The sequence below is a fragment of the Odocoileus virginianus genome, chromosome 9 (assembly GCF_023699985.2).
Source record: "Odocoileus virginianus isolate 20LAN1187 ecotype Illinois chromosome 9, Ovbor_1.2, whole genome shotgun sequence".
NCBI lineage: Eukaryota > Metazoa > Chordata > Mammalia > Artiodactyla > Cervidae > Odocoileus > Odocoileus virginianus.
The window spans coordinates 67,417,232-67,437,189 of record NC_069682.1 but is presented as its reverse complement, the minus strand read 5'-3'; the positions used below and the strand labels follow the sequence as shown (position 1 = coordinate 67,437,189).

General features: G+C 46.8%; 1 protein-coding gene and 1 long non-coding RNA gene across 6 annotated transcripts in view; one reads left to right on the top strand and one right to left on the bottom strand.

The window, feature by feature from the left end:
* Positions 1-55: 55 nt before the first annotated feature.
* Positions 56-9,845, top strand: LOC110149107 (uncharacterized). Its single transcript, XR_011489634.1, has 3 exons — positions 56-1,040; positions 4,923-5,135; positions 9,444-9,845. It is a non-coding gene; the product is annotated as an uncharacterized lncRNA (long non-coding RNA).
* The window catches only part of SGK2 (serum/glucocorticoid regulated kinase 2), a 28,710-nt gene continuing 10,973 nt past the window's right edge, over positions 2,222-19,958 (bottom strand). For 3 of the 5 annotated variants that reach the window (XM_020911437.2, XM_070472657.1, XM_070472658.1), the window contains 8 exons: positions 19,706-19,818; positions 19,497-19,533; positions 18,427-18,513; positions 11,030-11,125; positions 10,138-10,293; positions 7,320-7,409; positions 4,921-5,127; positions 2,222-2,634 (listed from right to left, as the gene is read on the bottom strand). In XM_020911437.2, coding sequence (XP_020767096.1) covers positions 4,963-5,127; positions 7,320-7,409; positions 10,138-10,293; positions 11,030-11,125; positions 18,427-18,513; positions 19,497-19,533; positions 19,706-19,818 — 744 coding nt within the window. In that variant the 3' untranslated portion in view covers positions 2,222-2,634; positions 4,921-4,962. Of the gene's footprint in view, positions 2,635-4,920; positions 5,128-7,319; positions 7,410-10,137; positions 10,294-11,029; positions 11,126-12,120; positions 12,183-18,426; positions 18,514-19,496; positions 19,534-19,705; positions 19,819-19,958 lie in introns of those variants that run through there. The other 2 variants (XM_070472659.1, XM_070472660.1) reach the window with 2 other exon arrangements.

Genomic DNA, 19,958 nt, shown 5'->3' with positions numbered 1-19,958 from the left:
GACGTGCCGAAGACCTGGCGGAAGACGCCGCTAGGCCTAACTCTCTAGGAGGCGGAGTCCGGTGGGCAGGGGCGGGGCCTATGCGGGACTGTACCATTATTTTGGATGGGGGTAAATCCAGACAGAACGTGGAATAACTTTAGGCTAAAAACAAACTCATTGTATTTTCTCCATTAATGTCTAGTTTCATTAAGGGCTGATAGAAACGACTAAGATCATGGCATCTGGTTCCATCACTTCTTGGTAAATAGATGGGCAAACAGTGGAAACAGTGACAGACTTTATTTTGGGGGGCTCCAAAATCACTGCAGATGGTGACTGCAGCCATGAAATTAAAAGACGCTTGCTCCTTGGAAGGAAAGTTATGACCAACCTAGACAGCATATTAAAAAGCAGAGACATCACTTTGCCAACAAAGGTCCGTCTAGTTTTTCCAGTAGTCATGTATGGATGTGAGAGTTGGACCATAAACGAAGCTGAGCGCCGAAGAATTGATGCTTTTGAACTGTGGTGCTGAAGAAGACTCTTGAGAGTCCCTTGGACTGCAAGGAGATCCAACCAGTCAATAAAAGGAAATCAGTCCTGAATGTTCATTGGAAGGACTGATGCTGAAGCTGAAACTCCAATACGTTGGCCACAAGATGCGAAGAACTAATTTGAAAAGACCCTGATGCTGGGAAAGATTGAAGGTTGGGAGGACAAGGGGACGACAGAGGATGAGATGGTTGGATGGCATCACTGACTCAGTGGACACGAGTTTGAGTAAACTCCGGGAGTTGGTGATGGACAGGGAGGCCTGGTGTGCTGCAGTCCATGGGGTTGCAAAGAGTCGGACACGACTGAGCGACTGAACTGAATTGAAAAATGAGACCCCCAACCCCACCCCCCCGCCAAGGGCCGAAACTTCGCTCCACCCGGAGGGAAGAGTCTAATGGAGGCTTCCCGCGGGGAGTGCGGAATGCCGAGCCCGGATCCCAAGGGCGCAGGCGCAGAGCGGCGGCCCGCCGGAGGGAAGTTTGAGCCAGCGATCTTCAGCAACGGTACTAGGAACGCTGGACTGGAGGGTCGGCGCTGCGTTATGGGAGAGTTTCGGCCTCTTGGGAGACCAGAGCGGGCATCCAGTTGCAGGGCGGGCAGGTTTAGTGGTGAGAACGGGAATACGACTTACTCCTCTCTGATAAGCCCCGCATCTATGAGCGCCACAGTGCTAGGCTCAGGATGGGGCGGTGGTCCTTAGGGGACGTTGGACCTTGTCAATCCAACCAAAGAATAAAAAATATAGGGCTTCTCTAGTGATCTACTGGTTAAGAACTCTCCTTGCAAGGGAGGGGAGGCAGGTTTGATCCCTGGTAGGGGAGCTAAGCTCGCTCATGCCAGGCAGCAACTGAGCCCGCAAGCCGCAATGAAAGATCCCCACTGGCGGAAACGAAGACCCTTTTATTTTTTAAATAAAAAATATAGACCGTTTTGAGGGACCTGTGAGGGGCTGAAGCTGGGTAGACAGGCATCCTCGTTGAGCAGAGAAGAGAAAAAAGAATAGATCATTAAGGCCAGGGCTGGAGAAGGGCTTTTGAGCAGAAGAAATTGCGTTTGGAAAGAGCCATCGAAAAAACTAGCGGGCGGTAACCACAAACTGGCCACGCTTCTCCCCGGGTAGGGGGGAGCACTTAGTGGCTGCCCTGAGGGAGCATGGATCTGTGTGCAATGCACCTGTCTCTCTGGCTCAAACTGATGAATGCAGAGACAAAGATTTTTGTTACTGTCTTCAGCAGGTACAGAGGTTTAGGGTCTTAAAACACACACATACACACACACTCTCTCTTGTTGCCTTTTCACAGCTATTGTCCCTGCAAAGTTAAAGAGTAGAGAAGAGGGTGCTTCTGATTTCTCTTCCTGAGGATGCTGTCTTTTGGTACAAAATTCCGTAAATCCTGTTTGCAATCACTGTTTGCTAGAAAACCAAAAAAGTACCTGCCCAGAGAACTGTGCCCAGTACTGGAGACTGTAGAGAGAGCAAGGGCCTGAGAATCAGCTGCTACCAAGTCCCAATTCCTGGCTGTGCCTTGTACAGCTAGGTGACCTTGGGCAAGTCGCTTACTATCTCTGAGTAAGTGTTTATCTGTAAAGTAAGATTAATAATTTCTAAATGCTGGTGTAATACATATGGCTGATAATGCATATGAAGCTCTAAGTGTGCTCAATAAACAGGTGTGAACAAATCTGATATTAAACATATTCATTTTTAATGAATAGTCATAATTTTTCATTTTTATTTTTTCTCCTGGTGAACATTTTGTGATTTTACAGTCTTAGAACAGATAGAACCTTTGCATGTTTCACAACTCATAGCAAGTTGTGTACTTTGACAGTACTATTTCCATTTCTGATGCTTAGTGCTCTGGCTTTTTGCTCTGGGAAGTTGGGAGAATTTTGGCCTCTCATCACGTTCCACACTTGTCTCTTAGCAGACACTATTAAGATGGAAATCAAATCAGAGTGTTTCTTTCAGAATTCTCAGCACATGTAACTAGTTTTCCTTGACCCATATTTGATCCCCAGTAGGTCATTGTGGTGTCATCGATGTGTTTTCCATGGTCTTCCAGCTTCATCCTCCATAATTACTGGGGCAGGGCGCTGGGCAAACAAAAATGTAAGGCAAAGAGTGGGGCTGAGTTAAAAGGAAAAGCTGATAAAATCACTAGCACACATTGATGCTGAAAAGAATGAAAGTTCTCCTCTTGTCCCCAGCTAATAAGACCTCCCTGAAGTAGATGATGAACTATAGTGAAAAGATTTCTTCACTGAAATAAGGCAGTATAAAATCCATCAGACAAGTGAGGGGTGTCCTGAACTCATGTGTGTTATATGCTCACATTTTGTCAGGTCAGAATTGCTTTTAGAAATGGCTTATCACTAGGCCTGTACAGACCCTTCCTGGGCTCCTTATGGCCCTAGACTTGACAAGCATACAGAAGTATATGAGGTAGACGTGTGTAAAAAGTGTTAGGGGCTCCATCCTGCCTGACTCTTTGCAACCCTATGGATTGTACCCGCTAGGTTCCTCTGTCCATGGAATTCTCCAGGCAAGAATACTGCAGTGGGTAGCCATTCCCTTCTCCAGGGGATCTTCCCAACCCAGGGGTCAAACCCAGGTCTCCTCCATTGCAGGCAGATTCTTTTCCATCCAGAAAAAGGAGCAGAGAATTAACTTGGCAACCAGGCTCAGACCATGAGCATCCAATTGAGCCTCCTCTTGGAAGACCCCATTTCCCATTACCTGGCTTGTTCCAGACAGTTCCTGGCTTGGCTCTGCTTAGAGATTTTGACAGTTACTCTGCTTGGACCTAACAGCCAGAGTGAGCAGCAGACCAGCACAGAGGTTACATGTGAGAGCCCGAGTCAGTTTATATGGCTCCAAGTCCCAACTCCGGCCCTTATTAGCTCTGTGACCTCTAGGAAAGGTACAGCTTCTCTGTGTTTCTTCATTGGTAAAAAGGAGATTCCTGCCTTAGGGTTGTTTGGATGAAAACTGGTAACAGACATGAAAAAGTCTAGCACAGAAACTGGATCAGAGTAGGCAGATGTTCTGAGGCTGACTTTGACCAGTTAACTCTATGCACCACAGGACTTTTGCAGAAACTGACACCTGTGGCCAGCGATTTGTTTTGTAAGTGATACTGATACATCTTAATAACATGCAGGTGACAAAAGACACACTAACACGTCTCTGGTCAAGACGTGAAGCAGAGGGATGAAGAAAAAAAAGAAGTGATTAACAGAAGCTCTCAAAATCATTGGGAAAACTAGAGAGGGAGAATCCAGGATTCCGAGGCATGACACTGCAGCATGGATGTGATCTCTGGTGTTTTCCAATAAGCACCAGGATGTTATCTGTGTCATTCTTGGCAAGTGGCTTCTACTATTAGGATTATTATATTATCCTAAGATGGTACTGGAGCTCTAGCCACTGTTTCTAGGTCCTGGGCAGGAAAAAAAGGAGGAAAGAGCAAAAGATCTGGTGCTGCCAATAAGAGCATCGTTGCCACTTGTACACCAGGAACTCAGTTTTGTTACCACAGCAACCACATGAAAGGGAGCTCCCAGTTCCTTCCTTGAGCCAAAAATCTGATAACAGGTGCATCCTGAGGCCACATGCCTGGCCCGAGCTCCAGGGTAGGCTGGGAAAGTTAGTGTTTGGCATTGTCAGCTACAGTTAAGTGGAGGTAGTGAACTACTTCCCATCATGGCTCATAAAATAAGAGATTCCCTGACTATAGGCTGGGGTTCAGATGCCAGGCAGACAAACCTAATAAATGTGCAATACCACTCACCCAAAGAAAGACATCATTGACATAGGAAAAAAAGTGGATGTTGGGTGATACCTTACAGGCTTGTTACACCTTGGTCATTTTACACATTGAGATCAAAATTCAAACACCAAGAGATCTTCTGGTTAAAAGGTGCTCATTGCCTACCCAACATTTTCCCTTCTCCCTTAGTGTCAGAACCCCTGCATTATTGTGGGGAGTCATGTGCCCAGTTAATTGGACATATATCCCATCCTCCAACGCAGGTAAGGTGGCTGGCTAGTGAGATGCAAGCAGAAGTCATTGGGTGGGGCTTCTTGGGAAGCTCTGTAAAGGTGCCCTTTTGCTCTTTCCTCCTTTTTTTCCTGCCCAGGACCCAGAAACAGTGGCTAGAGCTCCAGTACCATCTTAGGATAATATAATAATCCTAATAGTAGAAGCCACTTGCCAAGAATGACAGAGAAGAAATACAGAAAGCCTCTGATGACCTGTGGTACCAGCCCTGGATCACCTAACACCATCCTTCTTCCATGGGCTGGGGCAGGGAGGGAATCTTGTTTAAGCCATTGTTACTTTGGGCTTCTGTGACTAACAGTTGAAGGTAATTCCTTACAGATTTCAAGCTGGCTTTGGTGGTTTTACGGGAGCTTCTCTTCTAGCAATCCAAGATGGCATCATCCTCCGGCGCATAGGAGAATCCCAGGAAGGCACTGGAGGCCCCAGAGCTGCTCGCCATGGTGTCAGGAGTGCAGCCAATGGACTTGGACACAGCTTCCTGTGTGAACTCTGGGTCAAAGTGTTTCAAGTCAGCAGGTCCTGCCTGTGAATGTAAGCCAACGATGAGAAGGGAACACTGGGTCAGAGCTGCCAGAGGAGCCCAGAGCCCTGAGAGAGCTGTCAGATGTCCCCTCTGAGTGCCCCAGGGGCATCACTTTTTCATGCATTTACACTAATCATCATATTCCACAAGGTCCATTAACCATTTACCAATTCCTCTACCCGCCTGGCCCCCTGCCTGCTCTACATCAACCCTCCATATGCTGCTGGTAGATTGTGACATGAAGAAAGTATGAATCAAGAACCTCAAAAATGTGCACAACAGATTCAGAGAACAAATGAGTGGTTACCAGAGGGGAGAGGGGCTGGAGGAAGGGCAGAACAGGTGAAGGGGATTAAGACGTACAAACCACTAGGTATCAAGTTACAAGGATGTAATGGACAGCACGGGGAACATAGTCAGTAGTTTTTAGTAACTCTGTATGGAGTATAATCTGTACAAATATTGAATTACTCCGCTGTACACTTGAAACTAAAATCATAGCGTAAGTCAACTAACTGTGGCGGTGCTGGTGGTTTCGTTGCCAAGTCATGTCCGACTCTTGTGACCCCACGGACTGCAGCCCACCAGGCTCCTCTGTCCATATGGGCTTCTCCAGACAAGAATCCTGGAGTGGGTTGCCATTTCCTTCTCCAGGGGATCTTCCCAACCCAGGAATCAAACCTGGGATTCCTGCATTGCAGGCAGATTCTTTACCAACCAAGCTATGAGGGAAGCCGCAACTAACTATACCTCAACAATAAAAAATAAAATATATTCACATTCTTTGACTTGGTAATCCCCCATCTGGAATCCATCTTGAAATAATCAGAACTCTGGACAATTTGCAGCAACATTGATGGACCTAGAGGTTGTCATACTGAGTGAAGTCAGACAGAAAGACAAATATATGGTATCGCTTCTATGTGGGATCTAAAGAAATGATAGAAATGAGCTTATTTACAAAACAGAAATAGACTCACAGACATAGAAAACAAACTTCTGGTTGCCACGGGGAACAGGGGAGGGATACATTAGGAGACTGGGATTGATATATACACACTATTTTATGAAAGAGTACTAGTAAGAACCTACTGTGTAGCCCAGGGAACTTTATTCGGTGCTCTGTCATGACTCTATGGGAATGGAGTCTGGAAGAGAGTGGATCTACGTATGTGCGACTGTTCCACTTTACAGCAGAAACTAGCCTAACATTGTAAATCAACTATACTCCAATGAAAAATTTAATTAAAAAATAACTGGACAAAGACGTGAACTTAAAGACATTCATTAATCCATCATGATAAAGAAAAAATGGTACTAACCTAAAGTGCACCATTAGGAACATGGTGGAATAAACTATGTTACCAACATAGGGTTGAAATATTATACAGCCACTTAAAGTCATAGTCTTATGTGACTTAGGAAAATGACGACATAGTTTTAGCAAAAACAGGGAGGAAATGAGATCTATCTATATACATGAATTATGATCTATGTTGGGGGAGATGATATATGTGTCTATGTATGAACTATGACCTACATAAAAAACAGAAAAAAAGACCTGAAAGAAACATGCCAGTGGTGCATGCTTTCTCTTGGGTGGTGAGATAATACGCTTTTTCTCCTTGATGCTTTAAAATTATTTTATTTCTTGGTCATGCTGTGTAGCATGCAGGATCTTGAGTTCCCTGACCAGGGATCAGACCTGCTCCTGCTGCAGCGGAAGCTCAAAGTCTTAACCAGTAGACTGCAAGGAAGCCCCTCTCCATGATGGTTTAAATGTCTCTGTTTTACACACTTTCTACAATAAATACATGTCATTTTTATTACCAGGAAGAAAGCTAAACCTAGAAAAAAAAATCTTAACAGGACTCGGCTCTGTCTGGGTGTGCTCCACGACACAGAACACTTTAAAGGCTGTAAAGTGCTTTGCGATGAGAGTTATTGGTATTGACAGTAAAGGGGAGGCAACCTGGCTCCTCTTACAGAGCTGAACTGGCAGTCAGGACTTCCAGGTTCCAGACTCAATTCTGCCTCTGCTTACAGGGTAGCTTTGAACAAATCACTGAGCTTCTTGGACCCTCGGTTCTCCCATCTCTAGGAAGAGGCCAGGCCAGGATACCCTCCCCAGGTACCCTCCAAGCTTCCACCAGTCCTGGGAACCCAGAAGCTAGAACATGATGGCCTCTTACCACATTTGGGTTGAAGGGTGGAGTCAGCCTCTTGTGGTACAAGTCATCCCAGTTTATGGGGCTGAAGAATACATGGCTCTTTATCTCAAGCTGTGGGAAGAAGGTGATCAGTCGCAGTCCTCTCCATTGGCGCCCCCACCCCACCCCACATGCCTCGGAGCTCCAACTCTATCGGCAACTGGTTGTCTAGCCCTAAAATCTTTACTAGGAAGGCAACTTGCCATTATAGCTGGTTTCCTGGAACAAAGGAGTGTCTGCCATAAGACCTCTCCCCTTAGCCGTTATCTCAAACCCAGATCTTTTCCCTGTAACATCTGTTTATGCCACAGCTGTTTATTGAGCACCTACCCTGTACTATATATACTAGGCTGTGAGGTATGTCAGTGAAGAAGATGGCAGAACCTGCTCTTGGAGGGTCCCGGGGAATCTTACCCCACTCTCTCAGTGCATCCTGACTCTTCCAGAATTCTTTTTTTTTTTTTTTTTAAGTCTTCATTGAATTTGTTACAATATTACTTCTGCTTTATGTTTTGGCTTTTTGGTTGCAAGGCATGTGGGATTTCAGATCCCCAACCAGAGACTGAACCCACATTCCCTGCATTGGAAGAGGAAGTCCCAACCACTGGGCCACCAGGGAGATCCCTCTTCCAGAATTCTAGACAGACCAAATCAACTCACTAAGGAAGATTTGAGAAATAAAGCCCCAAGAAAAGCTGCAGTTTCGCAAAGATCCAGAATTAAGGATTCAGCCTTGGGCATGATTCATCACTTCTTTCCTAATCCAAACTAATGTTGACAAAAACTTCCGCCTTTTCCAGCAAAGCCCTCCCTCTCTCTCTGTCTCTCAAAGAATGATTCTTAACTCTGTGTATCTGAACCCCCTAGGGAATTGTTAACAAGCCAGATTCAAACTATTTCCAGAATACCCACAAAACTGGTAACACTTGTTGCCTCCAAATTTAAAAAACTAGGTAGCTGAAGGGACTTCTTCTGAATATCCTTTGAATCTTGGTCTATAGGAAAGTATACCTTAGTTTAAAAAATCACATTTTTTTTTACGATGCAAATTTCCTCTGGGAAGGAGGGACCTGTCTTCATGAAAGCCTTTTCTTTAAACTGTCCAGGGATGGGTAGGCAAAAGCCTTAAATGTTGTTAAACTTCACAGTATCTGGAATATAGGATAGTTTGTACACTCAAAAAGCACTTACTACGTGGCAGGCACTAGCCTAAGTGCTTATGTTATTTGACCTTCATAAGAGCTATGAACTGGGTGCTGTTATTACAGATGGGAAGAAACGTTACAGCAGGGGCTTCCCAGGGGCCTCAAACCGTAAAGAATCTGCCTGCCAAGAAGGAGACGTGGGAGATCCCCTGGAGAAGGGAATGGCAACCCACTCCAGTATTCTTGCTTGGGAAATTCCAGACAGAGGCGCCTGGCAGGCTACACTCTCTGGGGTCGCAAAAGACTTGAACGTGACTTACCAACTAAACAACAAAGAGAGGTTAAGCCATTTACCCTGCACCTAGTCATTGGTGGAGAAAGGATCTGAATCCAGGCAGTCTGTCTCACAGTTCATGCAATCTCAGCTTCTACGCTTAAAGAACAAACTTCTATGGAGAAAAGTACTGTGGTCTTTTTATAAATCCAAATGATCTTTTGTTGAGTAGAGAATGTATGATTATTTTTTAAATTTTGCTTTAATTTTTTTTTTTAAGCCATGAACTTGTTTGGAGAACAGACTCTGAATTCTTCACCTCTCCATTCAGATGTCTAGCCTAGGTCCAGGCAAGAGGAAGTGCTCAGATATTTGTGAAAAGCAATTTAGTTTGCTCTCTGTACAGAAGCCAGAGGAATTTGTCAAAACTTAACCTGGGGCGTCCACTCTCCTGCTCAGCATATACTAATTAATCAATCCTCTAATTATCTCTCTCCGCCTTGCTCCAACTTAGGACTTTTGCACATGCTGTGTCCAGTGTCTGGGATGCCTCCTCCCAGTTCTTTCCCATCCTTCAAATCTCTGCTCAATTGTCACCTCCTCACAGAGGCCTGCCCTGACCACGCCAGTGTGAATGTCCCCCATTATTGTCTATCTCTGCTCATTGTTCATGTCTTTCTGAAACAGGCTGGAACCTGGGACCCTTTACCGGAGACAAACACCCAGAGAAATGTCTCATCCAGCAGCAGAATACAAAGAAACTATAAGGGACGAAAAAGAACTGCACCCATGCGCCGTGGGGACAAATTATGAGCTGTAAGATACAAGAAGACCAAAAACCAACTGCCCCCTCTGGGATGCTGGAAGAAAAAGCAGGGTGCTGTGCATGAACCCTGCACACAACACCGCCAAGGGGGTGGGCAGACCACCTAAGCCACCTCTCCTGCCTGACCCCAGATCTGCCCTTACCCTCACCCCATATAATGAATCAGTCTGCCCTCCTCGGACAGCCAACAAGGGCACCTATTACTTATTTCTGCTCCCTCTTCCTACCTCACAAGTCCCAATAAAGCCTTGCCTGAATTCCCATCTGGCCTCAGCATAGTCACACTCTGTAATAGTTTATGTTTGTCTGCCTTTCCCTCATAAACTTAAGGGCAGAGACCCAATCTAACAAGTCCCTAGCATTTAACTCAAAGTCCAGCACATAGTAGGTGCTCCATAAATATTGGTTGACTAGAAGCGTTAGATCGAAAGAAATAAACAGCAGCAGCTGTGAATTAGCAGTGCCTGGCTCTAGGGAACAGCTGGAAGCGTGACTGCTTCTGGGCTGCCTCTGCAGGAGGCTGAGAGCCCAGCGCCCCACTGGCAGGGCACCTACAAAGTCTGTTTTGGAGCCCAGCCGCTGCCTCTGGTCTTTGTGGAGCAGGGCTTGCAGGAGGTCGCAGGCGGCCACCGTCCGGCCCCCGGGAATCCGTAGTGGCTGGTGCAGAATGTTCTCATACATCTGTGACACGTCTTGGCTGTAGAAGGGCGGCTGGTGAGAGACAGGCAGAGAGATGGGAGGATCATCCATGCTAAAGTGGGCACAGTTCTCAGAGACACTTGGAGCAAAGTGGGGGAGCAGCTGGGAGGATTCAGCCAGACCTGTGTCTTGGGCGATGGCTCACGCGGCAGACTGGAGACAGACAGAGACCTCTTGGCCTCCAGCACAGTGGAGAGGCTGCTGGGAAGGCCGAGAGGTCTCTCCGCTCCAGCATGAGGCTTGTGGACCTCTCCAGGTGCCCCCTCTATCCCACGTCTCTTAATCAAGCTTGTGTACCAACTTAGCACTTTGCAAAGTTAACAGTTTCCCATCATCATTTTATTCCAGCCTCATGATGGTTATGAGACATGTTGTCATTTTTCAGACAAGAAGCGCAGGCAGTCTAAGATTGGATCCAGGAGCTAGTTCTACCACCTCCCAGGACTGTGACCTTTTTGAGTCTCAGTTTCCCTCTTGGTAAAATAAGAACAACCCCATTTCCTGCAGTGCCCGCATCCAAAGGCTGTTTTGAGGCACCAAAGGAGTAACACATGAGATAATATATGATAAAGTGTGGAACTGACTTTATTGAAAAAAATATACTTTATCCTTGTATCCATGTTTGCATCACCCTTTTTGAGCTTGTAGAGAAGAGGTGGCTCATTCAATTCCTTGAGGAGCCTGAGGAGGCCACACAAGGAAGAGATCCACTTCCCATCTCTTCCAGAATCAGCTCTACCCGACTCACCAGGCCGTGTAGCATCTCGTAGAGCACCGCTCCCAAGCACCACCAATCCACTGCCCGATCGTAAGGCTCCTTACGGAGCACTTCCGGAGCCAAGTACTGTTGAGAGAAAACACACTTATTTGAAAGACACTCAGCTTCCATCTCCCCATTTGTAAACAAGGTACTTGGAGGAAAAGATCAGCAGAAGCTGATTCTGTGGTGGTATTTACTTAGCTGTGCGTGTGTTCCTTCAGCATCAGTTCATCAAAGACCTGCTTTGTGCAGGACCCTTTGCCAGTGTGCTGAGGACATAGAGGAAATCTGGCTGGACTGCCCTGTACGGCTGTATATGTTGTGCACCACACAGAAGCACCAGCCAAAGGGGTAAAGGGGGCTGCAAGCCTGTCTGTGACCAACTCACCAAACCATAACCCTAGTACAAGACAGTGGATCTCTGGCAACTTGTGTGCATGTATGCTAAGTTGCTTCAGTCATGCCTGACTCTTTTTGATGGACTGTAGCCCACCAGGCTCCTCTGTCCATGGGATTCTCCAGGCAAGAATACTGGAGTGGGTTACCATGCCCTCCTCCATGTATTCCTGACCGAGGGATCAAACCGCATCTCTTATGTCTCCTGCATGGCAGGCAGGTTCTTTACCACTAGCTGCACTTAGGAATCCCCATCCAGCAACTCACACATGTTTAAAGGGAAAACTTGGGACTTCCCTGGTGGTCCAGTGGTTAAGAATTCACCTTCCAGTGCAGAGGACACAGGTTCAATCCCTGGTCCAGGAACTAGGATCCTACATGCCACAGGACAACTAAGACTATATGCCACAACTACTGAGCCCATGTGCCCTAGGGCCAGGGCTCTGCAACAAGAGAAATCACCCCAATGAGAAGCCCAAGCACCACAACAAAGAGTAGCCCCTGCTTGCTGCAACTAGAGAAAGCCCATGCCCAGTAATGAGCAGCAGCCAGAAATAAAATAAAATACAAAATAAATAAACGGAAAACATATTCTAATGAGTCTGCCCAAAGGGAGTGCCTTTAATTTGCTCAAAAGCATCCAAGTGATGTCTTGGAATGAGGAGAGCCCTGGGGATACTCACAGGGCAGTGGGAAGACTCAAGATGAAGTGTAAGTCAGTGTGGCCCATCTTTGCACGGGTAACCTTAGTAACAGAGAGATGGAAAGGAGTCGGGAAAGAGGAGGTTGCATTTGAGCTCCTACTGACAGCTGAATGTGTGCTGTGTATCTGCACCTTGCTCAGGTGGAGAACCTGAGGCAGAATTGTGCTTCCTGCAGACGCGAGGGCTTGGGAACCTCTTAGACTGGGGTCTCTACCACCAAGGAAAGAGGCCTCAGCAGCAGACCAAGGCACGCTGAGAGACTGCATGGGTGTGGAGAGGGGCAGGGAGTTCCCAGGACTAGTCTTGTGAAATGAAAAGACGCTTACTCCTTGGAAGGAAAGTGATGAGCAACCTAGACAGCATATTAAAAAGCAGAGACATTACTTTGTCAACAAAGGTCCATCTAGTCAAGGCTATGGTTTTTCCAGTGGTCATGTATGGATGTGAGAGTTGGACTATAAAGAAGGCTGAGTGCCGAAGAATTGATGCTTTTGAACTGTGGTGTTGGAGAAGACTCTTGAGAGTCCCTTGGACTGCAAGGAGATCCAACCAGTCCATCCTAAAGGAGATCAGTCCTGGGTGTTCATTGGAAGGACTGATGTTGAAGCTGAAATTCCAATACTTTGGCCACCTGATGTGAAGAGCTGACTCATTGGAAAAGACCGTGATGCTGGGAAAGATTGAGGGCAGGAGGAGAAAGGGACGACAGAGGATGAGATTGTTGGATGGCATCACTGACACAATGGACATGGGTTTGGGTGGACTCCGGGAGTTGGTGACGGACAGGGAGGCCTGGTGTGCTGCGGTTCATGGGGTTGCAAAGAGTCAGACACGACTGAGCAAATGAATTGAACTGAACTGAGTCCCACTGAATGTGTGGTCCCAAGCAGGTCATTGAACCTCCAAGAATTTTGGTGTCCTTATCCCACATAGAGAGGATCAGAGGGCAGACAGACTGAAACTACAATCACAGACAACTAGCCAATCTGATCACGCGGACCACAGCCTTGTCTAACTCAATGAAACTAAGCCATGCTGTGTGGGGCCACCCAAGACGGCCAGGTCATGGTGGAGAGGTCTGACAGAATATGGTCCACTGGAGAAGGGAATGGCAAACCACTTCAGTATTCTTGCCTTGAGAACCCCATGAACAGTATGAAAAGGTGAAAATATAGGACACTGAAAGAAGAACTCCCCAGTTCAGTAGATGCCTAATATGCTACTGGAGATCAGTGGACAAATAACTCCAGAAAGAATGAAGGGATGGAGCCAAAGCAAAAATAACACCCAGTTGTGAATGGGACTGGTGATGGAAGCAGGGCCCGATGCTGTAAAGAGCAATATTGCATAGGAACCTGGAATGTTAGGTCCATGAATCAAGGCAAATTGAAAATGGTCAAACAGGAGATGGCAAGAGGGAACATTGACATTCTAGGAATCAGTGAACTAAGATGGACTGGAATGGGTGAATTTAACTCAGATAACCATTATATCTACTACTGTGGGCAGGACTCCCTTAGAAGAAATGGAGTAGCCATCATAGTCAACAAAAGTGTCCAAAATGCAGTACTTGGATGCAATCTCAAAAACGACAGAATGAGCTCTGTTCATTTCCAAGGCAAACCATTCAATATCACGGTAATCCAAGTCTATGCCCCAACCAGTAATGCTGAAGAAGCTAAAGTTGAACAGTTCTATGAAGACCTACAAGACCTTCTAGAACTAACACCCCAAAAAATGTCCTTTTCATTATAAGGGACTGGAATGCAAAAGTAGGAAGTCAAGAAACACCTGGAGTAACAGGCAAATTTGGCCTTGGATTACGGAATGAAGCAGGGCAAAGGCTAATAGAGTTCTGCCAAGAGAACACACTGGTCATAGCAAACACCCTCTTCTAACAACATAAGGGAAGACTCTACACATGGACATCACCAGATGGTCAACACTGAAATCAGGTTGATTATATTCTTTGCAGCCAAAGATGGAGAAGCTCTATACAGTCAGCAAAAACAAGACCAGGAGCTATGGCTAATTCATTTCAATGTATGACAAAAACTACTGTAATGATGTAAAGTAATTAGCCTCCAACTAATAAAAATAAATGGAAAAAATTAAAAAAATAAAAAAATTTTAAAAAAAGGAAAAAAAAAAAAAAGACCGGGAGCTGACTGTGGCTCAGATCATGAACTCCTTATTGCTAAATTCAGACTGAAATTGAGGAAAGTGGAGAAAACCACTAGATCATTCACGTATGACCTAAAACAAACCCCTTATGACTATACAGTGGAAGTGAGAAATAGATTAAAGGGACTAGATCTGACAGAGTGCCTGATGAACTATGGATGGAGGTTCATGACTTTGTACAGGAGAGAGGAATCAAGACCATCCACAAGAAAAAAAATGCAAAAAGCAAAATGGCTGTCTGAGGAGGCCTTACAAATAGCTGTGAAAATAAGGGAAGCAAAAAGCAAAGGAGAAAAGGAAAGATATACCCATTTGAATGTACAGTTCCAAAGAATAGTCAGGAGAGATAAGAAAGCCTTCCTCAGTGATCAATGCAAAGAAATAAAGGGAAACAATAGAATGGGAAAGACTAGAGATCTCTTCAAGAAAATTAGAGATACCAAGGGAACATTTCATGCAAAGATGGCCTCAATAAAGGATAGAAATGGTAGGGACCTAACAGAAGCAGAAGATATTAAGAAGAAGTGGCAAGAATACACAGAAGAACTGTACAAAACAAATCTTCAGGACCCAGATAATCACGATGGTGTGATCAATTACCTAGAGCCAGACACCCTGGAATGTGAAGTCAAGTGGGCCTTAGAAAGCATCACTACGAACCAAAGCTAGTGGAGGTGATGGAATTCCAGTTGAGCTATTTCAAATCCTGAAAGATGATGCTGTGAAAGTGCTGCACTCCATATGCCAGCAAATTTGGAAAACTCAGCAGTGGCCACAGGACTGGAAAAGGTCCATTTTCATTCCAATCCCAAAGAAAGGCAATGCCAAAGAATGCTCAAACTACCGCACAATTGCACTTATCTCACACGCTAGTAAAATAATGCTTAAAATTCTCCAAGCCAGGTTTCAGCAATACGTGAACTGTGAACTTCCAGATGTTCAAGCTGGTTTTAGAAAAGGCAGAGGAACTAGAGATCAAATTGCCAACATCCGCTGGATCCAATGATCTGCTGGATCATCGAAAAAGCAAGAGAGTTCCAGAAAAACATCTATTTCTACTTTATTGACTATGCCAAAACCTTTGACTGTGTGGATCACAATAAACTGTGGAAAATTCTGAAAGAGATGGGAATACCAGACCACCTGACCTGCCTCTTGAGAAACCTATATGCAGGTCAGGAAGCAACAGTTAGAAGTGGACATGGAACAACAGACTCATTCCAAATAGGAAAAGGAGTATGTCAAGGCTGTATATTGTCACCCTGCTTATTTAATTTATATGCAGAGGACATCATGAGAAGTGCTGGGCTGGAAGAAGCACAAGCTGAAATCAAGATTGCCAGGAGAAATATCAATAACCTTAGATATGCAGATGACACCACCCTTATGGCAGAAAGTGAAGAGGAACTAAAAAGCCTCTTGATGAAAGTGAAAGAGGAGAGTGAAAAAGTTGGCTTAAAGTTCAACATTCAGAAAGCTAAGATTATGGCATCTGGTCCCATCACTTCATGGCAAATAGATGGGGAAACAGTGGACACAGTGGCTGATTTTATTTTTCTTGGTTCCAAGATCACTGCAGATGGTGATTGCAGCCATGAAATTAAAAGATGCTTGCTCCTTGGAAGGAAAATTATGACCAAACTAGACAGCATATTGAAAAGCAGAGACATTACTTTGTCAACAAAGGTCCATCTGGTCAAGGCTATGGTTTTTCCAGTGGTCGTGTATGGATGTGAGAGTTGGACTATAAAGAAGGCTGAGTGCCAAAGAATTGATGCTTTTGAACTGTGGTTTGGAGAAGACTCTTGAGAGTCCCCTGGACTGCAAGGAGATCCAACCAGTCCATCCTAAAGGAGATCAGTCCTGGGTGTTCATTGGAAGGACTGATGCTGAAGCTGAAACTCCAATACTTTGGCCACCTGATGAAAAGAGCTGACTCATTGGAAAAGACCCTGATGCTGGGAAAGATTGAGGGCAGGAGGAGAAAGGGATGACAGAGGATGAGATGGTTGGATGGCATCACCAACTTGATGGACACGGGTTTGGGTAGACTCCGGGAGTTGGTGACGGACAGGGAGGCCTGGTGTGCTGCGGTTCATGGGGTCACAAAGAGTCGGACACAACTGAGCAACTGAACTGAACTGAACTGAACTGATCCCACATAATGGAACTGCAGAATCTCTCCCTAGGGACTGTGTTAAGGACACAGATGAGGAACTTTCTTGGTGGTCCCGTGGCTAAGAGTTCTCATTCCAATGCAGAGGACGCGGGTTCGATCCCTGGTGGGGGAACTAAGATCCTACATGTTGCAGGGCATCTGAGCCTGCACACTGCAGCAAGAGAAGCCCCCTCACTGCAACTAGACAAAGCCCATATGCTGCAACAAAGAGCCAGCGTAGCCACACACACATAAAAAAGACACAAGCTAATGTATGTGTTGGCCCTTGAACAACTGTGAATGACTGAGCAACGGTGATATCTCTTGTCTGTGCTCCCCGGCACCCTGGCAGTGCCTGAGTCATGCAAGAGATGACCTGTTAGAGCCACATGTCTCCTACATGGTCCATCTGTTCCTGGCAGTAGCCAGAGAAGGGATGGTTGGGCTGGCAGGGCTTTGGGAGGCTAGCTCTGTCCAGTGAACACCTTTCCAGACCCAAACGCAGAAAACTACTCCTGGTTAGAGAGGTTATCTGTCCACTGGCTCTCCTAAAACCAAACAGAGGAGGCTCAGCTGAAATCTGAGACCCAGATACTCAAGCACATGGAAAAAAACAAAAGCTAAAGTCTTGGGCCATGCCAGCTTGAGAGGACTCTTCAGCCCTGCAGCCTCAGACCTCCACCCCCGCCCCAGACATCAGTCCAAGCAGCTGGAAACCCCTTTGGGTTCAAGGTCCAAGGTTCAACACTGGTAGAAGTTTAAGGAAAGGTTTTTAACCCCAAAGTTGCAGGGAGGCCTTGGCAGGACAAAGAGACATGTATGAATGATTGCTGAGATTCACAAATTTTAACCCTCCAGGCTCTTCGTGGCTGGAAGAAGGAGGGAGATCGGTATCTTCACGTTTGATCTTAACTGTCAGGTCAGGCCAGGGCCTCCTATTGCACATGGACCTCACCCTGCAGGGCAGTGTTATCTAACACAGTAACCACTAGCTACGTGTGACCACCAAACAGTTGAAATGTGGCTGAGCTAAGCTGAGAGGGACAGGAAGTGTAAAATGCACACAGGATCAAAGACTTAGTTAGAAAAAATAAAACAAAGTATTTCAACAATTTTATATTGACTGTATATTGACATGATACTATTTTGTATTGCTGTTGTTTAGTCGCCAAGTCATCTCTGACTTTTTTTTTTTTTGGCTGCATTGGCTCTCAGTTCCCTAAGGGATCTAGTTCCCTAACCAGGGGTCGAACCCACGCCCACTGTATTGGGAGCCCAGAGTCTTAGCCACTGGACCACTGGGGATGTCCCACATGCTGGGTTTTTCTTTTTTAATTATCAAAGATTACAACTGTACAATATTGAGAAGTACAGAACAAAATACTATTATTGGAGGACAATTGCTCTACAATATTGTGTCTGACTCTTTCTATCCCATGGACTGCAGCCCACCAGGGTCCTCTGTCCATGGGATATCCCAGGTAAGAATACTGGAGTGGGTTTCCATTTCCTCCTCCAGGGGATCTTCCCAACCCAGGGTTCGAACCTGCATCTCCTGCATTGGCAGGTGGATTCTTTACCACTGAGCCCCCCGGGAAATCCACTATTTTGCATATGTTGGGTTAAATAAAATGTATTATTAAAATTGATTTCATCTTTTTGAGTGTGGATTGCTGGAAATTTAAAAATTGCATATATGATTTGCATTTCTGTTTCTGTTTCTGTTGGATAGCACTGCTGCAGAGGCTCAAAGCCAGGTCCCAGAAGCCCCCGGAGCTGGTCCACCCACGACACAGACGAGGAAACCAAGGCTCTGGGTGCAGTCAGCTCAGGGGAAGCGCGGGTGGAGGGAGTGAGCCCCTCTGCTATAATCTGGTGGCTCTAGTCAGGAGCCATGGCCTCACCCACTTCCTGCCTCACCCCTCCCAGGAGGTTTAGCTTACCTCGGGGGTCCCACAAAACGTGGATGTGGTCTCCTCGGGCTCTACACCCTCCTTGCAGAGGCCAAAGTCTGTCAGCACCACGTGTCCCTGTAGAGGAGGGAGGGCAGGGTGGGAGGGGGATCTGAGCCAAAGGGATGGCCAGGTCTAACCCTAAAGCACAGATGCCACCTGCGGGTCATGGCCGTGGGCTCTGTGTCCCCGGCACAAGCCCGAGCTGGAGGCTCCACTCACTCTGTGCTTCTAACCTGGACGCCAAGCACAGCACAGGGGTGGGGAGATGGCCTCGCGCTGTCGGCCCCCAGCTCATCACAGACTCACGTCCACACCCAGCAGTTCCAGAATGTCCTTGCTGGAGGGACCTGGTGGCAGCAGCCCCCTTATCGGAGGACGGGGTCCGAGAGGGTGAGCACACTTTGTGGCTGGGCGAGAGGGTGGCTGGTGGAGGTCGTGATGTGAGTGATACTGCCGGGCTCTTCCCAGATCCCCTGTTTAGGAGCTGTCCTGCCCACCCCCTATGCCGGACCATTGCCTTCACCCAAAGTCATGCCCCTCTCAAGGGGCAATCCCCATCTGATGACTGGCCAGTACAGTGGCACAGATGCCCGCATCCTTGCCTCACTTTGGAAGAGTCCTAGAGAACCATCCCAGCTTGGGTGCACCCCACCCCTGAAAGATCAGCTGAGGTCTCACTTGCAACCAGAGTGCCGGTGTGGTTCTTCCTCTGCTCAAACCTGCCCGTCACCCCTTAAATGTGTTCCCCAATAACCTTCGGCACCCCATACTCCGTTTCAGAGTCTATTTCCAAGGAACTCAGTCTAAGACATGGAAGCACTACAAAATCCTCCAGCCTCTGTGTAACACAACCCCTGCCCCACCACAGGCCTCATATACACACGTGCAGACACAAGTACATATACATCCATGTGCACACAACAAACATTTACATGCGTGTACACAGTCATAGGCACACATGCACAATGCATGCACATACACATGTTCTTGGGCACACAGCATACATGTGCAACTATGTGCACACACACACACACACACACACACACACACACACTAACCTGGCAGTCCAAGAGAATGTTTTCTGGTTTCAGGTCCCTGCAGACATTGAAAGAAAAGGGTGCTGTGATGTCAAAGCCACGCCGCCCCTCCTCCTCAGACAGAGGACCAAGTTCACTGGGATTTCATTGGGATCTAGGGATCCACACACCCCCCCTGGCTGTTGGGGCGGAAGGGCCAGGCCTGGCTCTGCGCCACAGGCAGGCCTCACCTGTAAATGATGTTGAGGGAGTGCAGGTAGCCAATGGCGCTGGCCACCTCGGCAGCGTAGAACCGGGCCCGGGGCTCTAGGAACCGGCGCTCCCGCTGCAGGTGGAAGAAGAGCTGGAGGGGGAGGAGCCGTGTGAGCGGGTTCCTGGGGGGCTCCTGCTCCTCAGATGCAGGGTGGGAGGCAGCTGGGCAAGTCACCCCTTCTCTAGGCTCCAATGCCCTCATACAAGGAAGGGCATGCCGGCCCCCGCCCT